Consider the following 23,333-nt stretch of genomic DNA (forward strand, 5'->3'; position numbering starts at 1 on the left):
AGAACTCCTAAACTATGAGTGGCATTGTCATGGAAGACCTCACTGCATAATGTTAAGCGAAAGAAGCCAGCATGCTTCCAGCTACCCCTCTGGAAAATTCAAAACTACACAGTAAAAATAAATAAATAAAAATCAGCCATAGACACAAGCTTGGAGTATTGTGTGCACAGACATGAATGTGTTCTCGTTTTTACACTGTACCCAGAAGTAATTTAGCCACTTAAGTTTGTTTGATGCCACAGATACACACAAAACCAAGTTTTATTCTTCAAAGGGAATATTCTGATTGCACAGCCACACATGCCAAAAACCTGTGCAAAGAGCAGGCAGATGAGTCTGGAGGAGGAAAAATGAGAACTTAGTGAAGCCATGAAGCCTGACAGTTGAGCTGGCTTTGAGCCAGACCTTGGGAAGGAATGGAATTTTAAGAAATACATGTATGGGGATAGGAAAAACTTTAGCTGGTAGCCAGAGAATGAAAGAGGAAAATCCAATTACTCAATTTCCAGATTAAGTAAATTTATTTTAGGGGCCCTTTTAATGGGGTTAAGTGCAAAGCAAATAGTAAGATGTTTCTAGATTTATTAATATGCATTCCTTGATCTGTGGTAGATCAGCATGCACTGAGTTGATTCACATCAAATTACTACTTTTTGTGAAAAGGTGAATTGATATTGGGAATTTCATGTGATTCAACATTATATTTTATTATTTGCTGTGTTTTAGGATGTAGCTCCTATCCTATGTGGCTTTCAGGATCACTTGAGAGGCAGGCATATGCTATACCCATGTAATACCAGTGCTCAGGAAGTGGAGGTAGAAAATTCATGCCAAGCGGGTATACATGTTAAGACACTTAAAAAAAAGTATGTATGAAAATGAAAGTCAAAGGCGGGGAATACTTCAAAAATATAAAGATATAGGAACATGCTTAATATAAAACTGAAGATATAGCCATGGGATTTGCACTTTTGATCATTAATTAAGTGGCAGCGGTAGGGTGGGTGGGAGACAGGACAAGAGTGGGAGAGGGAAAGGGAGAAAGAATGAAGAATTTAATACTAATGATCTTTACACAAAACTCAAATCTTAAGGTTTTATATTTTGTATCATCTACAAGAGCTTTGATCATTTCCAACGTGAATGCCACATTAGCAAAACGACTGCAAACTCTTCCATTGAGAATTATGCTGTCATGATGTCGATGTTGTAGGAAACTTGCTGGCCAGCTACTAACTTCTTAACAATGACTCTAAATGGAGGGGAATCACAGAGTTGAAGTGAACCCTGATTCTTGTCATCTCTAATGACAAAAATAGTTCAGAGGCTAGAAGTCATCCTACTTGGATTCCGTCGACTGTTAGATGAGTGGCCTTCAACAAAGGGAGAGAGGACCCAGTGGGAAGTTTTGCTGTGTGCACACAGCATCAGAAACTATTTCAGGGGTCAAATGATCACACAAGACGCAACTCCAGAAGTTGTGTCTTACGGTTTTACTCTATGCTAAATGTCACAAAGGCCTGTTGCCCAACACAGTTGGAGTCAATGCTGTCCCCTTCAAAGACGGAAGGGGCTGTTCTGCTGATACTGCACACTTTCTCTAAGGCGATTACCAGCATAATCCTAAATATGATAGGACCGAGCTATCTTATTTTTGAGCTCATCAGATCCAGCATGCTCACATAATCCACAACAGCTTTACTCTATGTTTATGTAAGCTGGCGCTGCCTGAACAAGATGACCATGCCTTCTTCCCTGCAGTGACACCGCTCTGCTTCATTGTCACAAAAATAGTAAGAGCGGATGTTATTTTCAAATTCTGCCCTAATGGATTTCCTCCCTTTGAACTCTTCCTCCTTTTTCCCACAAGGGGAACATTTCCAGCCACGCTTGCCAGTGTAAAAATCACGTCTGAACAGAGAATTGCCCCCCCCCACTCCCACCAGCGCTGCTGGTGTTTCTTACTCTATTCGTTTGTACCAAGGTATTTGCATGTTATAGTGTGGTGGATTGAATTGGTAGGAAGAAGTTTGGCTTTTTCTTTTTCCATTTGTTTAGAGATTTTAAATTGTTTTTAAAGCAGGGTAGGTATTTTTGTCTCTGGGGGGAAATATTAGAAAAGAAATTGGTGAAATCTAGAAATTGCTGAGCAGAATACCAAGTGTTCTAGAGAAAGACTGATCTTCTTAAAGTTTCACCTTTAATTTAGAATATATCCTGTAGGTCCACAAAAAATTAAAAAAAAAAAGAAAAGAAATGTAGTTTGCTTTTCAAAATGTAAAAGCATGTTAGTTCGCATGCTTCACTATACAAGGTGTGTGTGTGTGTGTGTGTGTGTGTGTGTGTGTGTGTGTGTGTGTAGGCAGGTACCTCTAAAAGATAGCTATATGTTTTAAAACATATAATTAGAAAGAAACCTACATATTTACTTGTGAGTTGCTGTTAATTGATTCAGAACTAAAGAGGATTAAGTAATAGACGTTAATATGTCCACTGCTATGAATTTACAAACAACAATAGCAACATTATCCTCAATAATTCTGTTAGTAAGGATAAATAGTTGTTTAAACACTCCATTGATGTCAGAACTGAAATCCATTGGTCAGGACTTAGTTCACCAGTCTAGTCCTTAAGGACACAGGATTTGAATGTGGTAAGTTAAGACGGACACACTGTGTATGCTCCTTTAAAATATAAGTACCCAGAGACCCTGAGGACTGTGAGAAGACTAAGTTTTGAGTTTGATGTATACATGTAGATTTAGTTTAATTAGTAAGTGTCTAGAAACAGCTGCTTTTTAAAGTTATTTGAACAATTGTTTCTTTTATAACATTTTCAACTGCTGTTTATGGCTATTTAATGCTAGTAAAAATAGCAATGTGTCATGTTTACCTTGAAATATTTTCAGAACAGATACGTAGACCTGTCCATTTGTGAAATAATATGCTTAGAGAAACATGTCCCAACTTACTAAAGAAATTAGAAGTAAAAAACAAATCCCCAAGCCCCATAATTCATCACCCTTAGACAAAGCCATTAATAAAAGGATTTCTTATACATGATACATTTCTACATAGAATACAAAATTGACTTTTAAAACAGTTAGAAAAATCAAGTAACTACAATAATAACTGTAGCAATGTAACAGACAAACAAAGCTAAAAAAAAATACACCAAGGATGTTTATATTGTCAATATATCGTCAACATGATGCGGCACATGAAAATACTCTATTTAAGGCCAGACAGTGTTTATAGTATTTCACCTCAGCACATAACAATATTTCGTATCAGCATCTTTTCTAGTGTAAACTTAGGCTATGGAGACTGATTTATTCAATACACTCCCAAATCAGAAACAATGTATTGTCCCCACACCGCTATTGCTTCATTTTGCTTCGATCCTTTAACTGCCTGCGTTCTCGTCCAAGAATGGTTTACATTGCTAAATGTCAGCAGACAGAAGAAAAAGCGCAACTCACCAGTGCCGTCAGCTTTAGTTTTGGGCTGGTTCTCACACATTCTGACGGAGCAGTGAAAAGCCTGACTGAAAAATATCTCCCCGTTTCACTTGAGGTCTGAGGACTGCCCCTATGTTATCCCACAACCAGAATCCCAACAGACTGCATTAATGAGATTAGACGAAAGAAGAGTTAGAGGCATCAACTGGCTTCGTTTCATTAAGTAAGGGTGAAAGAGAGGCTTCCTCACCCCAGGAAGGCACAGAAGAAAAAATTCCTTTCTTCTTTTTGATATTTACTCGAGTACATTTGCTAAATTGTAAAATAGCAGTTTAAACATCCTCTACCCTCCCCATGAATCACGTTGCTGTGTATTCTTTCTGTACTTCAAGTCCCCTTTGTTTTCATCCTTCTGGAGCAGGACCCAGTGTGCACCTGACAAATATCTCAAGACAAGCTGTGACCCTGACAGTCTAGCGCAGACTTCATTCAGCAGTGGTTTGTAATTATTTTGCCCCTTTTACTGAGGCCTCGTGTATAAGGATTACCCAGCATTGGATTATAACTGTCTGAGGGATAATTAATGGGACACAGAGACACTTTATAGTTGAAGAAAATGAGTATATCTTACAGCCTACCTGCAATACAGCCTGGTACCAGGACAGGGACTTCACACTAACCCCAAAGTCTAAACGACTCTATTCTATTGGAGCACCTCAGTGTCTCCTCTTGTAAAACGAGAGCGATGAAAATACCCAGAAAGTTTCCTTTCTTTGCCCTTGTTGCTGGGCAAGTGGTAAGGCCTGCAGGTTACCTATCCTATTTTTGTGGGAATTTTGACCTGCTTGGGATGGAGTAGATCTTGCCTAGGCAACCATGGCTGCTGTGGGGTCATGGGCGCTGTAACCTTGCCATGTCTACAACTTGGCATTTCTCAACATGCATCCTTATCCGATAGCTCTTAACGTGCCTTTGTCTCCTCTCCTAAGATGTTCCTTGGGTCTTGCTGGGGAATGGGAGGTTGGGAAAGATTGGGGTTGGGAGCAGGCACAGGAGAAGGTAGAGGATGTGCTAATGTAAGTTAAAGATATACAAGAAAGTGTTCCGGAAAACTCACTAGTTACTAAGCTAAGTTCAGAATACAACTTTTAAAAAAATGTGTCCACAGGGAGGTACCTTGCATGGATGACAGTACCACTCCCAGGAGACATGGGCTATTAAGCAAAACTTGCAGTGCCAGGCATGGGATGCCCACTTAGGAGCTACTGGCCAGGGAGGCCATAAAAGTCTCCAAGGCTGCTACCATTGCTCAAGATTATCCACCATAATTGTAGTAAGATCCTTTCCCTAAAGACACCACAAAGTCTGCCTGCAGGACACAGTCCTACTGAGTAGGAAAGTTCTTTCTGGTGCTGCACCTTTCATGATGCTGGGAGATGCTAAGCAAGCAGCCAAGGGAGAAAAGATATCAATGGTCTTAACCAGATCTGACCCCTGCATGCTGTCATGCCTACCAACCTGACCGACAGGATGTGTGCGCCCACGAGACAGTGGCATTGTCATTGCAGGGAAACCGACTTCTGCCTTGCTCTGCAGAGGAAGATCTCATATTGATACTGTAATCCAGTCAAAATCCCATGGTAGAGGTCAAAGCGCCTGCCTTAGAACTTGCTATGGTTATTTCGCTAAATGGTCATTTTTTTTTTCAAATAGCCTTTTAAATATTTATCTTGGAACCCATAGAACTGGGTACAAACCTGTGTTTCTCTCAATCTGAGTCAAAGAAGCTTGTTCTTGTAGTAGGCTGCAGTCAGTGCAAAGATTCCTAACTCCAAAGTGCTGGGAAGGAAGGAAGAAGGCTGCATACTTCTGAAATGCTAAGAGCACCTACTCACATAAGTGAGAAGGCTCCTAACATTGTCTGAAATGTGGCTGCAACACAGTGACTAGCGTTGGATGTAATCTTCCCGTCTTTGCTTATATCAGGGGTAAGCATCCAGGCTGCTGCTATCATTTATGAATTCATGTATTCAACACTGATTAGTTAATTACTAAGTAATTAATACTATCTGTGAAAGTCACTGGGAAATACATATGATGAAGTCCATAGGCCAGTGTATTCTTAAAGACTATAGATTTAATCCATAAATTACTGCCACTGTCATAATTAGGTTTTTCATGTAGCTAATGCTAATGTGGTTAAGTGAGAAATAGATATGAAAAAAGTATCAGTCAAGTAAGTATTGTGTATTTTATGAGTTAATTGTGGAGGCAGAACTAGTTCTAAAAGTCTATCTGTATCTCTGTCTGTCTGTCTGTCTGTCCGTCCGTCCATCCATCCATCCATCCATCCATCCATCCATCCATCTATCTATCTATCTATCTATCTATCTATCTATCTATCTATCTATCTATCTATCTATCTATCCATCCATCCATCTATCCATCTAGCTAACTATCTCACTCTCTCTGTCTCATGTATGTGTGTCCATGTTCAGGGAAACGTCACAGGTTGTTATCAAGCACCTTTTTTCTTCCCCAATTCTTCTCTACCTTATCTTTTGGGACAGAGTCTGTCACTGACACTGGAGCTATACTAGGTGGCCAGCAAGCTTCAGGTACGCACTTGTTTGCCCTTATCTCCCGGTGCTACTGTGCCTGGCTTATGTGGATACTGGGAATGCAGACTCAGGGTCTCATGCTTACAGGACAAGCATCTCCTCCTCCTTGCCACAGTAGACTATTTGTGATTATCAAATCTTAGTTTGTTTGCAATGAAATTTATAGGCCCCAGCCAGAAGGACTAAAAGTCAAATGCTAGGAGTAAAATCTTATGCATCTCCATGCCCCCAGAATCTTCAAAGAAACCCAACTCTTACCCTGGCCACCCAAGCAATGGAAAGAGAGACCCAGAACTGAATGGAATGCATCTCACAACACAGGAACCGTCCCCTTGATGCAAAAAGCAGGGTGGGAGATGCCAGCTGACATGTGATAAAAGAACCTAGCCCATGTTGAAGAAAGAAGGGAAAGATTCTCTAGAATCATGGTGTTGCCACAAAGCTTTCCTTAGGAAAGCCTTTTGGATTCTCTGGTCTCTGTGAGATAAATTCACATACCAATTCTTCCTCTTAACCGGGGTTTTCCTCACATGAACAGGCTGTCTTCAAGTCCTAGTCTGGGAACCTAAGCCAATGCCATTATTTCCCTAAACAGCCCCCAGTGCTTCACACCACTCTCTCCTTCCTGCCTCTCCTCCCTCCTTTCCGCCCTCCGTGAGTAAGGCAAGGCCTCGAAGGCCTCGCTCCCCCCCCCCCCCCCGCTGTTTTCCTACTACTCAAATTTATAACTCAACTCAGTTCCCATTACTTTTGTTTAGTGTGTGCTGACCATCTGTCCCCAATGGGCTCCTGTGTCTTTACCACTCGTTCGGTCCTGGAGTGCTTCATTAATCTTGTTTACATGCTTGCTTTCCGTCCTCTGTGTAAGCTCCTTAGTAATGACCCCCCCTTCCCCCCCGCCCCCCGCACTGTGGAGTGTAGAGTGTAGTGCCCAGCCTGTGAATGGGTGAGTGTATAAATGTTCATTCACATGTTGAAGAGTTACATACAAGCCTCACTCCTTACTTTTTTAACATTCCCACCTGTGTTTCCATGTTCCCACCTATGTTTCCATTCGGTATGTTTGCTTTCTTATTACGGGTACATAGAAAGGAAGGGAAGATAAAGAATGAAAGCAAGCCCTGACTTAAGCTCTTGTCTCTTTTTGTTTCTTATTGATTGGTTCTAGTGTATGAACAAGAGCTTGAAACAAACTTCTTCCAATTCACCTTTTTTTCCTTGATATACTTACTGATTTTCCTTTCCTCTACATTATATTTAATCATAACTCTAGATTATCTAATAACCATTAGATTAGTTATCCCATTAACCTAGGTCTTTTCTCCATCCTTTTTTTCCTCACCAGAAGTGTTCTCACCAGAAAAGACAAGAAGTTGGTCTCCCTCGAGACAGTTCTTCCCACCAAGATGGGCCACCTATGGTCTAAAAAGAGAATAGTCTAGACAATTTCACAAAACCTTTTCAGGAGTCACGAATGAAACAGGACAACAAATCTTCCTATAGTGACAAAAACCAAATTCAGACGAAGCCATTTGATAGGAAACAGCTCCAGTTTAGAACATAGTTTGCAAAGTAAGGTCCTTAGGTCAGAGTTGGCAGCAGCAGCAGCAGCAGCAGCAGCAGCAGAGGCAGTGGTGGTGGCTGCAGCATTACTGGGAAGTTATTAGAAATGCAGATTGGTAGGCTCTGAGGAATCAGACACTCTGGGGGCGGGGCTCAGCCGTCTGTGTTTTCATAAGCTCTCCAGATGGTTGGATGCACGCTTATGTTTCTGAGTTAGTGGTGTACAGCACTGGGTTCCAGTCAGAACGAGCTACATTTAATTCACAGCTCTGTCACACACTAGCTGTGTGGACTGGAGAAGTTCTTTAATCTTCAGATGTTTTCGTGTCACCGTCTGTAAGATGGAGATGTCTGGATGTTCTTGTGTCCAGAATGCACAGGCCGAAATCCTGTTTTCCCAGCTGATAGCTCGGATGCTGGTTCTTCTGTGAGGTCATTAGGTAATAAAGACAGTGATCTGCCTTGCTATTCCTACTATAAGAGGACATGGCAAGAAGGTACCATGTGTGAATCACAAAGTGGGCTCCAGACATTGAGACTGCTGGCACTGGGGATTTTCCAGCTTCTAGAACTATAAGAAGTAAGTTGCTGTGGTTTATAAGCTATCCAGTCTATACTTTATCAAAGCAGCTCAAATTGACTAAGACAATTGTAAGAATGCCCACCTTTCTGACAGAGGTGCTAGAGGATTAAACTCTTTAATTTAGAGCAGTCCTGGTCATATTATAATCTAGCCGGTAACTTTATGCGATTTACTGGTAGATCACTGGAGAACAGAAAGTGTTTCATACTTTTAAAATATCTGCTATTTTTCTCTACACATTTCTTAAAAAACTGGCTACACATTAAAAATGGTTGGGGAACTTGAAAGAAATACCTAATTTCCAAAAGCCGTATGCCAGACTAATTCAGTAAGAGTTTTGGGAGGAGACAATGGTATTTTTATTTTCCAGAATATATTAAGACGATCTTCATGCCAGGATAGCAGTCTATTGTAATCATTACAATAATTAACATTGCAATGAGAAAGATTTTCGAGGTTACAGTTGGATTAGAATTACTCATCAGTGACATGAGATACTGGGTTGGTGAGCACCCTATTTTGCCTAGATTCCACAGTAAAAAGTGCAGAGAAATGGTAAAAATTAAGTTCTCAGGGGGATGACAACTCCCATGACTGAGTGTGGCCTGGACAAGTCTTTGTCTTTTGAGGAGTGTTTTTGTGGATTTTCAATGCTATAAGCTACTACGTAGGCACCCTTGCCCCTAGTTATGAGACCCAAAAGATTTTTAAACGTGACTTTCAATTGATAACCTGTTCTAGCGTTTCAGTGTCTGGGTCCAAATCAGAATCTACCACTTAACGATATGATTTAGAGCAAGTTAAACTAACCCACTCCACTGCACTTTAGTTTCCTCTTCCATGGAGGTGCTTCCAACTATAACTATTTTTATTTTGCTGTTTGAGAAATAAAAATGCACATAAAATCCTGTATACATTGGAAATACTTGTCACTACTCTCACTATTTATGTGTTTACTGACAGTTTTTCCCTAAGGCACTAGAAAAATCTTTTTTTTTGTTTTTCAAGACCGTATGTAGAAACTGTGCTTCCATTTATTCTTTGAATAGGGAATCAGGATGATTAAATGTTCATAAAATTTTCTCAGTGTCTACACAGAGGTATAGGGTAATTTATTTACAGTTTTGCAAATGGATCATTTGTGCCAGGGAGCACTCAAATGGGATAATCCACAAAGGAATGTTAGCAGTTTAATTTTGGTGGAGTGTAATAACTATTGTATTAATCTAAAGCTGTTATTCTGGTGGCTGAATTTTCAGATATTTTAACTTTGAACCAGACCCATATTATAAAACTGAACCTCTTCACATTTCCAAGTACTTTCCCAACTCTTCTTACTTATTATTTTATCTAAGAGAAAGTTATATGAGTAGCAGAATAGGTTACAAAGGAACTAGAAAAATTTCAAAGTAGGAGTAAGTAACAGCCAATCTTTCGCTTATATATTATGGTTTCCAATTTTGTTTTTAGGGGTTTTCTGTGTGTGCGAAAGTGGGCGTCTTGTCTTCATTTGATTCTTGTGCTTTTTCTGTGGTTCTGTTTTTTTTTTCCTGTTTGTTTTGTGTTATTCTGTCTTGATGGTTTTCATTTTTATCATATTTTATCATTATTACTTTAGATACCTGTTTGTATTAAAGAGAGAGATAGAAAGAAGGGGTGTGGATTTGGGTCAGTGGGTCAATGGGGGAGGATCTAGGAGGAGCTGAGGAAAGGGAAACTACAATCACAATATATTCTATGAAAAAAAATCGATTTCCAATGAAAAGAACCCAGTTCTGGTGTAAACATAATTTTAGAGTAGTCATTAATGATGAAAACAAGTTTTCAGAGAGAAAAAAGAAAAGAAAACAGAGGAAAAAAAGGAAAAAGGAAAAAGGAAAAGGGAAAAGGGAAAAAGGAAAAGGGAAAAAGGAAAAAGGGAGGGAGCAGCAAGTAAACTTTAATCAGAAAATGTAAGCCCTGGTTGTTCATTTACTAACATTTTCTTTAAACACTCCAGGCTTTAAACCTTAAGAGAATTCCTAAGAGGAACTTCATAAAATCATATAAAATTAGATTGCTTTTATCTTGGGAGTTATTATATAGCATCTATATGGCCAATATTTGGGAACAATTACTGTTTAGTTACACAAAAGTTTTATTTTTTTAACATTAAGTGTAATCTTCCCAATTCAGTAGCAATCCAGTCTCTGTAGGAAGGATATCCGGGACTTCGGGAAAAAAGGTTAAATTTTGTCATGAGTTCATTTTGCAGATGTTTGTTTGTTGACTGCATAACCTATAACTGAGTTAAGTGCCTTGTTTCATGGAATTTCCATTTCATCAGCTCAGTGTGTTGGGAGAGCGAGAGACTTCCCCTGTTCTTGTTCACCTTCGGCCTGGGAGCATTTCTTGACTAAGTAGTTCAGCTCTTGGCAGAACAATCAGTTTCCCAATTTTACCTCAAAGCTGATCAATCCAAGCTGTGCTCTTGCACCATGGCCTGCAGTCTTGGTGTCTATAACACATCCACAAACTCTCAGGAATAAAAACAAGATTTCTATGCTGCTCTGTTGATCTCAGCAGTGCAGTAAAACAGGTAAGAAATGCAATGTATGGGGTAAGTTTATCACTGAGTTCTGTCAAGGAAGATCATCACAAATGAAACTACTTCACTTCCAGAGTCTTAATGCTCTAGTTAGAAATCTGTCTTAGAGCCTTGCTGTTGAGTGTGTATAGGGTACATGTGCATATAGAATTGGTAATATGTACAAACATTTATATATGTGTACACGAACACTCTATAGTATAAATACAGACATAAATATAGTATAAATACATTCTTTCTGTTTGTTCTTGAATGTGTGGTATAGTATTCCTAATTCTTTAGAAGTTTCTCAGGGCTCCAGAGGCCCCAGAATGCCATCAAGGGAGAAACACTTGTCTGCAGTCACTGCCCCTCAGCATATGGAGTATGTGAAGACTAGAGCGCTAAGCATCATTCTATAATGCTAATTTAGTGGTGAGTTCAGTTCCTCCCTTATAATACACATTCTACTTATTTCTAGTCTGCAGGTCAGTGTTCTTCGTGGAGGCGACACCATTTCCAAACATAGGCACAGACATCAGAAGCATATTTGTCATTTCCAAGTCTCGGGAAACTAACTTCAGGTGAGCACCTTTAGAAGCTTACAAGTCACAAAGACAATTGTTGTCAGATGTTGGGGCAATAAGGGTAAGCTTGTGCATTACTAAGTACGTAGGATCACTGGATGGACTTTGTCTAGTTCAAGTGAATAGCAACCCGCGGTTGCACCATGGAATTAACTGTAGTATTACACTTTGGCATGAACTTTGTTAGGTCAAAATTCTCTAGCAAAAGCATCCCTAACTCACAAGTTACATCTTCCATTGTGTCTGGTCATGAAACAAAACAAAACAAAACAAAACAAAACAAAACAAAACAAAACAAAACAAGACACAATAGCTTCTTTCTTTATAAGCACTGGTGATTTTTTTTATATTAGTATTTTTGACAGTAGCTACCTGTGTAGGTTAGAGTCAATTATTGAATACTATTCTGTGCTCCCCATTCTGTACTAAGACACCAACAAATCTTTATTTCCCTGAAATCCAGGCAATCCAGTCAGGAAGAATTCAGGTGGAGTCATTAGTGCTAAACTAACTCAGCTTTGTGCTAAACAAGCCAGAGTTGAGTTTCTCATCCCGTACATTCTAAGGAACATACTCACCAAGAGACAGCTTAATGACCAGATACAGTAAATTTACTTAAAAATGTAGAGACATCCAGAAATAACAGCAGTTTCTCTGTGGGTGGCCCACGTTTACATTAGCAGAAAGAAATTTGTCCCCGAAGTATTTTATAAAGTAGAAGTGTGCACAGTCCTTTTCCCTCATCCATCCTGGGACACCTTACGGGAGCTTGCTAAAATTGTGAATATTTTACTCAATAGGATGACAAAAAAAAGTCAAGAATATAAAAACTAAATGTTGCCAAACTAAATGTAGGATGATTTTTTTTCCAAACTCAAAGCTGTTCAGCCTGATCTAGAGTAAAAGGGAGAAAAATCCAGAGGTGCAATCAAAGGCAGATATATTAAGCCATTCTCCTTTCATTTCCAGAATCCTCAAGGATCCAGAGAACGAAGGAAGGAACAATCGTGTCTCCTTAAATGCATTCCCACTTCATTCCTTTCAGCTACTCAACGACATTTACAAAGGTGAGTGATTTTAGGGACACTTCAAGAAAGACATGCTTCAGTTTTAACTATTCAACGCTGCTTCTTTTTTCTATTTGAAGAAGTCTTGAGTCATGTCCCTAAGTCCCATGATTTCAAGGCAAGCTGTTCCTTACACACCAAAGACAGCCTGCATATTGCACAACCCCCTCCCTCTTTAAGGTAAAAAGCAAATGTTATCTTTTCCTCTAGGGATAATTTAGGAGCTGCCATGGTCGATGAGCTGGAGGTACCACCCAAAGTAGTGATTGGGGTTTAAATTTCTCCAGATATGGGAGAACTGCTCTGAGTTTCGGTCCTAAAATCTGTTTAGGGTCCTTTTCACCTCGATGAAATTGGATTACCTGTCACAAATCTGTTTCCAAATGTGAACTGTTAGTTGTTTTGTTCACACTTTCCACATGCACATTTGATAGGTTTGGCCTTTTCTCTCCCTCCTTCCCCATCCCCACTCTTTCTCATCTTGCTGGCTTTTCTTTTTTCTCTTCTATGCACAGAGGACTGGACCCAGAATGACTAAATAAATAAAATACATTCTCCTCCCCCCTCCCCCTCCTCTAAGACATGGTTTACTATATGGACCAGGTTGGCCTGGAACTCAGTATGCAGTCTAGTGTGGCCTTGAACTCATGATCATCTTGCTTCGGCATCTAGTGTGTTGAGAATATGGGTGTGTATATTTCTGGTAGCATTTTCTTTATTTGTATTTTTAGTTATTATCAGTAATTCCTTTGCAATGCTTACTGCTGAATGTTATTTCATATCTGGCCTCTAAAAAAAGAGCAAAGAAATGTCTGTCCATGATGCTCTCCTTCCTTAGCCCTGAAGGATAGCAGGGCTTCACATAATGCTTGGACTTTCACCTTATTTTGCCACAGAAAAAGGAAAGGTCCTGAATGTGGACTGAATTTCATGAGTGGGGTAGTGTCTGCGCATGCGCTAGACTCGCTGTTTGTTTCTCATCCGTGATGCTTACTAGGTGTTCAGACTGCTGTCCTTAGCACTATTAACCAGGAAAGTTATTTTCAAACTGCTAAGAAAAGCATTATTAAAAAATAGCTGCATTGGGGGGTCAGCAGAGCCTGGGGTGTTTCCAGTGATGTGTGTCATATCAACCACTCAGAAGATTTCTCCTCTCACCCTATTCAGACAATTTTTTCTTCTTGTTTTCTGAGATAAAAATCATTGAGTAGAAACAATTGGTATTTAACATCCCACTTTTCCTAGTGGATAATGATATTATGATCTGGAAGAATAATGAATTATTGTCTAATGGCTGAAAATCAAGAACTATACCCTAACAACTAAAGACTTGGGCATAAATGCTGCAGGGGTATTGCAGTAAATAAAGGTCAGTACATATCTTCCACTCTGGGATGGAAACACTGATAGAAAAGACAATCCAATTTGCCTGTGACCTTGCAACTAATGGGTCCAAGAATAGTTAGCACTAGGAATCTGAAAATTATCTTTTGGTTGCTGAAGGCAGTTGGCGGGGTGAAGTGTCGACCAAGCAGTTGCTTTAGGTATGTTTGACAAAAGTGCTTATTCTGATTTTTTGGGAGAGTCTAAATGGCTGTGCTGAGGAGTTGATATTCCTTCGGGTCTGAAAAGGGCAGGATCATTAGGATATTTTAAGCAGGCAAAATATTCAAACAATATTTACTCAGAAACGAGTCCACTTGAGATTGGAGACAGATTACTGTGCACAGTGCACATGCCCTTTTTGACTTATTTGAGATTTCAGGCCATTAGTTTGAAAAATAGCCACTGAACCTCTTTAAGTACTCTTTATTATGTAAAATAACACGTAACACAATACTATGGATGTTGTTGCTAAACAAATGCCACCGTGCTTGGATCCATTCACATATGGGCAAACTCAAGCTTAATGGCCAGGAAAATATTATTCAACTTTTAAAAAGTTTTTTTTCAATATATATTACTATATACATAGCAAACATTTATAGTTCCTTTCTCCTTCTCTCTGCCATTTACCAGTGGATTGCCATTTCACTATAGTCACTAGAAAATAGCAACTTTTCAGGTCTTAAAATAGGATGTTCCCAATAGTAGACTACTTGGTTAGCACGTGTGAAGCTCACTGTTCCCATCCCAGCACTCATGAATACAATCCCCAGCCATGGTGTCAAAGTAAAACAAATGCAGCACCGGGTTATCACTATTTCAAATATTTTAATACCTAGCAATACACCAAGTACCTACTGGCCTGATTCTTGTTCTTGGGCAACCATGAGGCACAGTAGAATTGTGACTTGGATCTTCCAAGACCCCAGGAAGCCTTGTGATAGTAGAGGCTGGTCTGGAAGAAAATGACTGAAGACCAGACCTTTGGAATTACTGGTTTGCAGTGTGGGTCTTGGGCATGCACTGGTCAGTACTTGGACTAGTGTACATAAGAGTCATGTCTTTGGTCAAGATCAACTCCTTTGTGTCTGTTTCTTCTTTAATCAACTGGGGTAATGATCTCTGTTTCTGTGATTGCCTAAAGAATAAAATGAAATCACATTGAAAGGTGATTGACCTGTGTCTGTCGTAAAGACAGTGCCACCATGTGGTAGCCATTACTAAACAGGAACACTTTCTACCTTATAGCTGAGTCCCATTTCCTTGTATCAGTGAAAAAGCCCCAGCCTAGACATGCTGGGTGCTTATGTTTATCAGAACACACCCAGAAGCCAATGTTGGGGAATGAACCTATTCTGGAGATTACTTCCTAATATCTGTATTGCCAGATAGTGTATGATGGTGAGTCCTTCCACAGACTGTCTACACCTTCCTTCAGAAATAGGCTATGCTAACTCTACTGCCTATAATGTCAAGGCAGAGAAGACACATATGTACTTCTCAAACAAAAGCCCAAGTTCTTCCGTTGCTACCAGAGCATTTACTCGGTCAGGTTGTTTTACTTAACACAATGTGCAAGAGTAAAAGCCACCCTCAACATTTACTCTTTGGTACAATAATATAGAATTCATTATATTCATTCATACACCATTTTTGAAAGTCATTGAATACTTTTAGGTCAAGTCCAAAAATTCAAAATAGTTTGTATAAAGCTTTTTGTTTTTTCAATGTATGTTTTTCTTCTGAGAAAGGAATTCAAGTTCTGAGCAAAAAAGATCTTGGTCAAACAGTGCTTAAGCTGTCCAGGGAAAGAGTAGCAATAGATTGCTTCCTAGGATCTGAGAGGTTTCTGTAATGACAGTGAGGAGGGATGTTTGATGAGAACCTGGATGTCCCACCACAAAATGGCAGAACTTTTGTTTTACTAGGAGAAATTAAACATTTGTTCACATGTCTTAGAACTTAGAAAAGCATAAAGTATGTTTGATATGCTCAATATATAGCTGCATACTAATTATCTCTGAGGAAATGGCTAGGGTCATGGAAGGACTGTTTACTTGACAAGCTTCTGTACCATTAAATACTGCCTATCTACCAATCAGATGTCCCATACAGAAATGAAAATCAAATTTTAAATAAATAGAACATTGTTAAATGGTTGTTCTTAGAGTCTGTGTAATATTACACCCCGTGATGAGCTTAAGTTTATTCCAGATTCCTCTTAAGTGGTTATTTAGTGGTTTCTAAGAGGGTTTTCCCCTTCTCTAATAATTGTACATGTCTGTTTGCTTCTTTTTCCCCAGAAGAATAGTTTAGGAAAGTCTATAGTCCTGTTCGATACTCTTTGAAACCCTGAGTGTTATGTGGATATTTCCATCACAGTATCCCCACCCAGACACTGAGCATTGTCAGTTTTTAAAAACAGCCACTGCTGATGTTGTTGGTGAAGAGTTGCTTCTGGGAACTGTGACATTGTAATAAAATGACTCCGTTTACCAGTGAGTGATTTCTACCTGCTAGAGAACAATGAAATCTAGTTCTCATATGTTTGACAGCTATATAATACCAATTACCAAAACATTAGTCCAACAAAATTGAAACATTGTCGAGATGAGCATGTTGTGTTCAGGAATACACACACACACACACACACACACACACACACACACACACACACGTATGTAACAACAACCAGTGTAGAAGAGACCACAGGTGTGAAAGACAGCAAGGAAGAATATATGGGAGGTGGGTGGATGGAGGAGAGAAAAGAGGGAAACGATGTAAATTTAATCTTGAAAAAAAGTAAAAGATGTAGATAAATAGAAAAAAAAAGATGAAAAACATGACTTTAAAGAGAGATTAACTCAATGCTGAGATAAAAGTAGATTTTAGATTCCTTGTGATTTGGTAAACTCTGGGTCATTTTAGTTCTTCTGTGACTGGAGGATAGTCCTTGCTAATCCTGACTCGTACTAATAGACCACACCTTCAGTTAACCAAGGTCAGTGTGCTAATGAGTATAGTTCTGACATTCACTTCCAAGTCTCTAGATCTGGGACAGTCTCAGTAAGAAAGCTATCCTAAAGCCAACATCAGTGCTCAGGTTATGGCCAGCTATGGCTGATGGCCTGAATGGTGGCTGCCATTGTATTTTGTGAGGCCCATTAGTGATCCATGGACATTTGTGACTCTCGGTGTTTCCATGTCTATATTGGTTTTCAATGAGATAATTGGAACACCTCAGTTGTGCTGGATGGGTTTTTAAAATATGAATTTGATACAAGTTAGAGTCACCTGGGAAGAGAGAATTTCATTTGAGGAAATCCTTCCATTAGATTGGCCTGTAGGCAAGTTAATGTGGCATTCTCTTGATTACTAATTGATGTGTGAGGGTCAAGACCCCCTGTGGGAAGTGCCATTTCTGGGCAGTGGCCCTGTATTCTATAAACTGCAGGTTGAGCTTACCATAAAGAACAAGCAAGGAACCTGCATTCCTCCATGGCTCCTGTTGTAGTTCCTGCCTCCTGGTTCCTGCCTTGAGTTCTTGCCCTGACTTCCCTCAGTGATGATGTATGACCCGAGAATTGTAGAATGAAATAAACCCTTTCCAGCATCTCAGGTTCATTTTTGGTTATTTTTTTTTATCATAGGAACAGATAGCAAACGAAGACACCAGTAATAAACTGGGATGTTTGCCTTAATTTGAAAGAAAATAATTATCTATAGATAAATATTTTACATGATCAAAGATATCATTTTGTATGAGCATGTATCTCTCTGGTCTGTCTGAATGTTTTATCCTTTGACCATTTAAAATTACTTCCATTATTTTTGAGATTATAATATAATTACATCCTTGCTCGTTTTTCTTTCCTCTCTCCAAAATCTCTCATATATACTGCTTCCCATTTTCTTTCAAATTCATGACCTTCTTTGCCATTAATTGTTATTACATGTATATATTCCTAAACACACACACACACACACACACACACACACACACACACACACTCCTGCATGAACACATATTCCTAAATACACAAATATAGCCTGATCAGTCTATACAATGTTACTTGTACTTGTTTTCCAGACTGGCCATTTGGTATTATGCAATTAGTATATTCTTCCCTGAGGAAGCTATTCCTCCAGCTCTTAGCATTCCTTAGTTTCCTGTAGTTCTTTTCCTAGAATTGAGGCCATGAGACTTCCCTCTCCCCCTTAGCAGGTCTATTGGTGTTGTCCTTGCTCAGCTCATGTTTAGTTAGTCATGTTTGTACGACTCCAGGAACGTAACTTCTGACATCCATAGGAAACAATCTCATAGCAAACTCTCTGTTCCACTGCTTCTTATACTCTTTCCACTCCCTTCAGAAATTGATCATTTTAAAGGACATTGCAATCTCTAAGACTTTGAATCAAAGAGTAGCCAGACATGCACATATGCATAATGACAGTTTTTGGCAGAACTGAGTTTGAGTTCAGTCTCTGGTGTTGAGATTCAGTCTCACAGAACTTCCAAGTAGTGTCGAATATAAAATAAAGCAGGAGATTCAGACTCTTCTGAGAGTGAATTGATGTCAGAGATGTGAGGCATACAGATATCTGAATGAGAAGACAAGATGGGAAGGTTTTATGGAGGATGGAGGACACACTTGAAGCTCCTCTGAGTGCCACAACTGAATCCTTGTCTTATGAACTACTGATAAACCTGTCATTTGAGGAGATGGCCAAATTGCCAAGAGATAGTAGCATAAGAAGTTTGACATTTGTTAAAGAACAGTTTCAACTTCAGAATTTGTTTAGCTCTAGATATTGCTCAGGGATTTTAGTTGGTAAATAATATTACTAATAATTTCTAGTCTTGGAGATTGTCTAGGGCAGTAAAAGGAAAGAGATGTTATGGTACATCCACAATGTCAGATAATCCTTGGGCATGTTTTCACTTCTTTACATGTGTTAACTGTAACTGGTGGAAGCAGAGTCCATAGTTTTGATCACATGTCCACTAGTGAGGCAGGTGAGTGTAGAGAGAATTTAACAATCTGAAACTTCTTTTGAGTTGGGATATACCTTCACCCCTCTCCCCAAAATGCACCCAATAACATAGAAGCTTCCCATGTATCAGGCTGCAGTCAATGGAGTAAGATGCTCCACACTTGGAAGTCCTTTAGCAACTCTTCTTTTGTGGATACTTTCCATTCAGACATGTCATGTAATACCTGCGGTCTAGAGGCATGGGGCCCCATCCAGCCTGAACCAGTTTTGGGGATAGCTACAATAAGAAAAATTGTGTCCTCTGAGATAACTTTTTGGAAAAGTCCTCTATTTACTGTTGATGTTCTGTTCATGGTTGGGTCTTACATAGGAGATGAGGGATGTCAAGAGAGCAATAGCTTTAGTCACACAGTACCTCAGTGAATTTCCTGTGATGACAAATGTGTTCTGCTTCTGTAATATCCTGTATGGTAGCCACTGGTGACTTGACTAGGGAGTACTTGGAATTTGGCTAATGCAAACGCAGAGTGATGAATTACATTCAAAGTTTCCATTTTCAACACAAATTTAGGAAGCCAAATTCATTGAATGTGTCTAGGGACCATCTATTGAAGCTCTTTCCAATAGGCAGGGGATGTAGTAGTTGTGATGGGGCAACGCTGACTCACACTTGCAGTGGTTTCAGGGTTAATGTTGAGGCAGAGTTGTTAGTCAAGAGCCCCACTTTCCAGGTGTAGGCTCTCAGAAGGGAGTGATAGATTGAGTAGACCAGTGTGTGTTCTAAACCTGGGATTAGGGTAATCAAAACAACCCTTAGTCATTTGCTTGATAAACACACATGCTTTACAAGAGGAGAGGTAGACCCAGGAAGTCTGACAAGGAGGCCACAACAGACAACAATCATATTTTGTAATTATTGTTGCATAACCCATTCTCTTCTTTGGGGCCTCAGAACAGCTAGCCTACTAGTTTATTAGTGGTCCGAGTCATCCGGCTGGGCTTATGATGACCTTTTCTTCCTTGATAATTCTCTTTCTTCAAGAAGTACTCTCTTGAGTTGACAAATGTTCTTACCTTTGTCCTGGACCCTTTCTCCCTCCACTGTTCTTGGGCAATTACTATGATTTCCTGCACTTCCACAGTACAGGCGCTTTCCATAATGACACAGAGAAAGAGAAAATGACTGGATATCCAGGGATGAGATAGAAAGCCCTCAGTGCCACAGCTCTTACTACTTAAATAAGACTGAACCCGAAGGAAAACGACCTGCAATTTTTTCCCCCTTTTTGGTTCAGTTCATCACACCATACTTAAGCAGCTCGAACCCTTATTTTTCTCAGATATGAACCATATTTGATCATGAAATGGAACTGGCGCTGTGCAGCTGGGATTTGGTTTCTGATAAAATTCTCATCTGGTAAAAACAAGGACTTTGTGTCGTCTCAGGGCATCTTATTTTCTTACCATCTAGTCTTTAATTCAGGACCCCCCCAAAGGGTAAATATGACTCCCCACCAACTCCAGCTCCTGACACTGCCTCCTTGCCTCTTTAATCTTTCCTTAGAGAGGAGTTAGTTAAAATCTAGTTGTAAAGCTTATCTATAGAGAAACCATATTCTACTTTCAACTTGAATCAAAATATGATGTATGTTGAACAAAGGTGTCACAGAACTGGGTGAAATGGTGACATAAAAAGGGAAAGTGATGCGAAGCTTTTGCTTTCCCTATGCCTACCGAAATCTTCCTGAGCGGTGTGCTTTCTCTACCTCATCGATCTAATGCTTTAATTGACAGACAGTAACGTCTGATGGGAAAATAATGGTCTCTTAAATACCTGAGAATGAAAAGCAAATTAAGTTAGCACAGTGTAAAAGGCAAGTAATTACATGATGTCAATCCCATTATTTAAGCCGAATACAAAGACAGGGCATTTTTAGACGAGTAAGGCAGCTTTCTCAGGTGATTTAGGAACAGAAAGCTCCAGGGAAGGTCAGGACCAGGCTGGTCTGTATCCGTTCTTCATCTATGGTCTGTGGTTGTTTGCACTAGCCTGCTATAAGGTAGCCACCATTGTCAGCCAAAGTTTCCTTTTTTTTAATGACCATATTTGAGAGCAGGAAGATAACCTGACTGAATATGGAATAGACCCTAGAGAGTCGCAGGGAGTGTTTGTTGCTAGGACTATTGGTGTGTTGTGTGTGTGGGTCTCCATCTTTGACTATGTCCAAGGATGGCTTTGTGGCTTCAGGAGATTTTTGACCTTATGGCCTTGGTTTTATCAGCCACCACGGAGGGACGTCCTTAGGGACCTGACATGTAAAATAATCACTGGGCTATGTCAGGGAAGCTCCATAGAGTGAAGGGGGTAGACTATTTAACATGGAGAAAGATGAAGGACACATTATAGGATGGCTAGCAACTGAGAGATCAATAAGCTAAGTCACCTCACTCACCCAATCCTCTTTCTTCGCTTCCCTCCATCCTTCTGTCTTTGCCCTGCTCCCCTTTTCTTCCTTTCTTTCCCATTTCTTTATCTTTTAACTTCTTTATTCTCCTTCCACTTTCCTTGTTTTTCTCTTCTTTCTCCTCCCTTCCTTCTTTATGTTTCTTTCTCCTTTTTCACTGCCCTGTCTCTCATTCTTTCCCATATTATATAGTATACCATATATATGTATATATGCATACATACATACACATGTGTGTGTGTTATCACTAAAAAACATCAACAGGATGTAGATATATAAAGAAAGAAAACTTCAAGTAATTTTATTTTCTAAAGAATATCAGTTAAGAGTTTAGACATATTTTTGTGATATTTTCATGAATATTTCCAATCCCATATCTACCTGTCTTTCTGTTTCTTCATCTGTGATAATCAAATTTAGTACACTGTGTCAATAGATACACTATATGTAGATTGTGCATAATGATTTTTGTGATATTTTATACCCAGACAAGCTCATTTAAAATAGTCCTTAAGGAGCAGATTAATACACTTCTAGCTGGAGCTTCCTAAAGGTTTGATGGAATTAACCACCAGGGGAATTGGAACATGTAGAGTGTGGTGACGGCTCAGATGGGAAAGGGTGCACAGTGCTCGTAAGAGCACAGCTGGCGCTGATGGTGCACAGGCTCCCACATTTGAGAGGCACCTGGATAAATCAGGACCTGTGCACATGAGCCTTCCTTATTCCAGCCTGTTTGTCATTATGCCGAGTGTGTTGTTCCCTTTTAAACACATACGGAAGCCTCAGCTGTTCAGACGTTTGCGGTATGAGGCATTACAGATCTCTCAGATGCGTCATGCCTGCTGTTTCCAGCACTGAGTTTTCTATCGGATCCTCCTTGGAGATATTCATAAAATATATTACATAATTTTAATTTTTCTCAGATACAATATTCTGGACATGTGTAGTTTTTGTAAATACTTAGCTCACGTTTGAGGCCCCAGAGCATTGATGTGGAATGGAAAGTCCCAGGTATTGTGAGGTGTGAACAAGTGCTGGTATCTATGTAAATGTGAATCCAGAAGGCTATATGTTTCCTGGACTCTGGCCTTCTATTTATGTCTCCAATATATTACTTTATAACTGGATCAGTCTATTTTCCTGAAGGAACAGTGTTGTTTGTGTTATCTTTTCTTTTCAATGTAGTCTAATTCATTCTTCCTGTAGAGAGGTCTCAGGTAGAAGGTAACCAAGATTGTTGTAATGGTGTAGAAAATGGGCTAAACACATACAAATAGAGAGAAGCATTCATTTGGCGTGGTTCTGCATGGAGAAGGGATTACATTTATTATGAAATTGGCTGCTTGTTATGGGTATTTGTAGTTGCTTCCACTTTCCCTCCTTTGATCATTATTATAGCACCTGTCACACAATCAATAAATATTAATCAAATTAAATGAATATTTGGTGTGCATTTTTGTAACTATACCACCAGAGAGTTGAGCAATGAATGGACAAATGGCCATATCGAAAGACACCAGAGGAAAAGGTTGCTTTGACTCTCATTAGTTAGTAAGGGTTAGAGATGGTGGATGACTCCAAAGAAACAGTGTCTTTCAGGAACGATAGGACTAATGTACAATGAATAGCATGCACAGGTTTAAGCCATAGGGGTGCCAATATTAAGACAGGGGAGTGGACAAGAAACTATCTGCAATTGATGTCGACTGGCAAAAGAAAAATTAATTTTTCAAAGGAGTATTCCTGGTATATTAATCAAACCTCATGGTAGGCACAATGTCTAGGAGTAAATGGGTAACCCAAAATGAACTCAATGATATGTTTGTCTCATGTTTCATTTGGGTGGTTTTTTTTTTTTTTCTTTTATCTTACTTGTTTTTTGTTTACATATTTTGGTTTTCATGGTTTTTTATATGTATTTCTTGTTTTTTTTTGTGTGTGTACTTTTTAAATAGAGAGAAGGGAGTAGAATTGCGTTGAAGGAGAGATGGGGAATCTGGGTGGAGTTGGGGATAAGGGAAGCATGATCAGAATCTT

General features: G+C 39.4%; 1 protein-coding gene across 3 annotated transcripts in view; it reads right to left on the reverse strand.

Annotated features, from left to right (window-relative positions):
- Positions 1–23,333, reverse strand: part of Rorb (RAR-related orphan receptor beta) — a 180,588-nt gene that overhangs the window by 66,917 nt on the left and 90,338 nt on the right. For 2 of the 3 annotated variants that reach the window (NM_146095.4, NM_001289921.1), the window contains exon 1: positions 3,482–3,592. The exons of the other annotated variant lie outside the window; for it this stretch is intronic. In NM_146095.4, coding sequence (NP_666207.3) covers positions 3,482–3,521 — 40 coding nt within the window. In that variant the 5' untranslated portion in view covers positions 3,522–3,592. Of the gene's footprint in view, positions 1–3,481; positions 3,593–23,333 lie in introns of those variants that run through there. 3 annotated transcript variants of the gene reach the window in all.

This window comes from Mus musculus, chromosome 19 (assembly GCF_000001635.26).
Source record: "Mus musculus strain C57BL/6J chromosome 19, GRCm38.p6 C57BL/6J".
NCBI classification, from domain to species: Eukaryota; Metazoa; Chordata; class Mammalia; order Rodentia; family Muridae; genus Mus; species Mus musculus.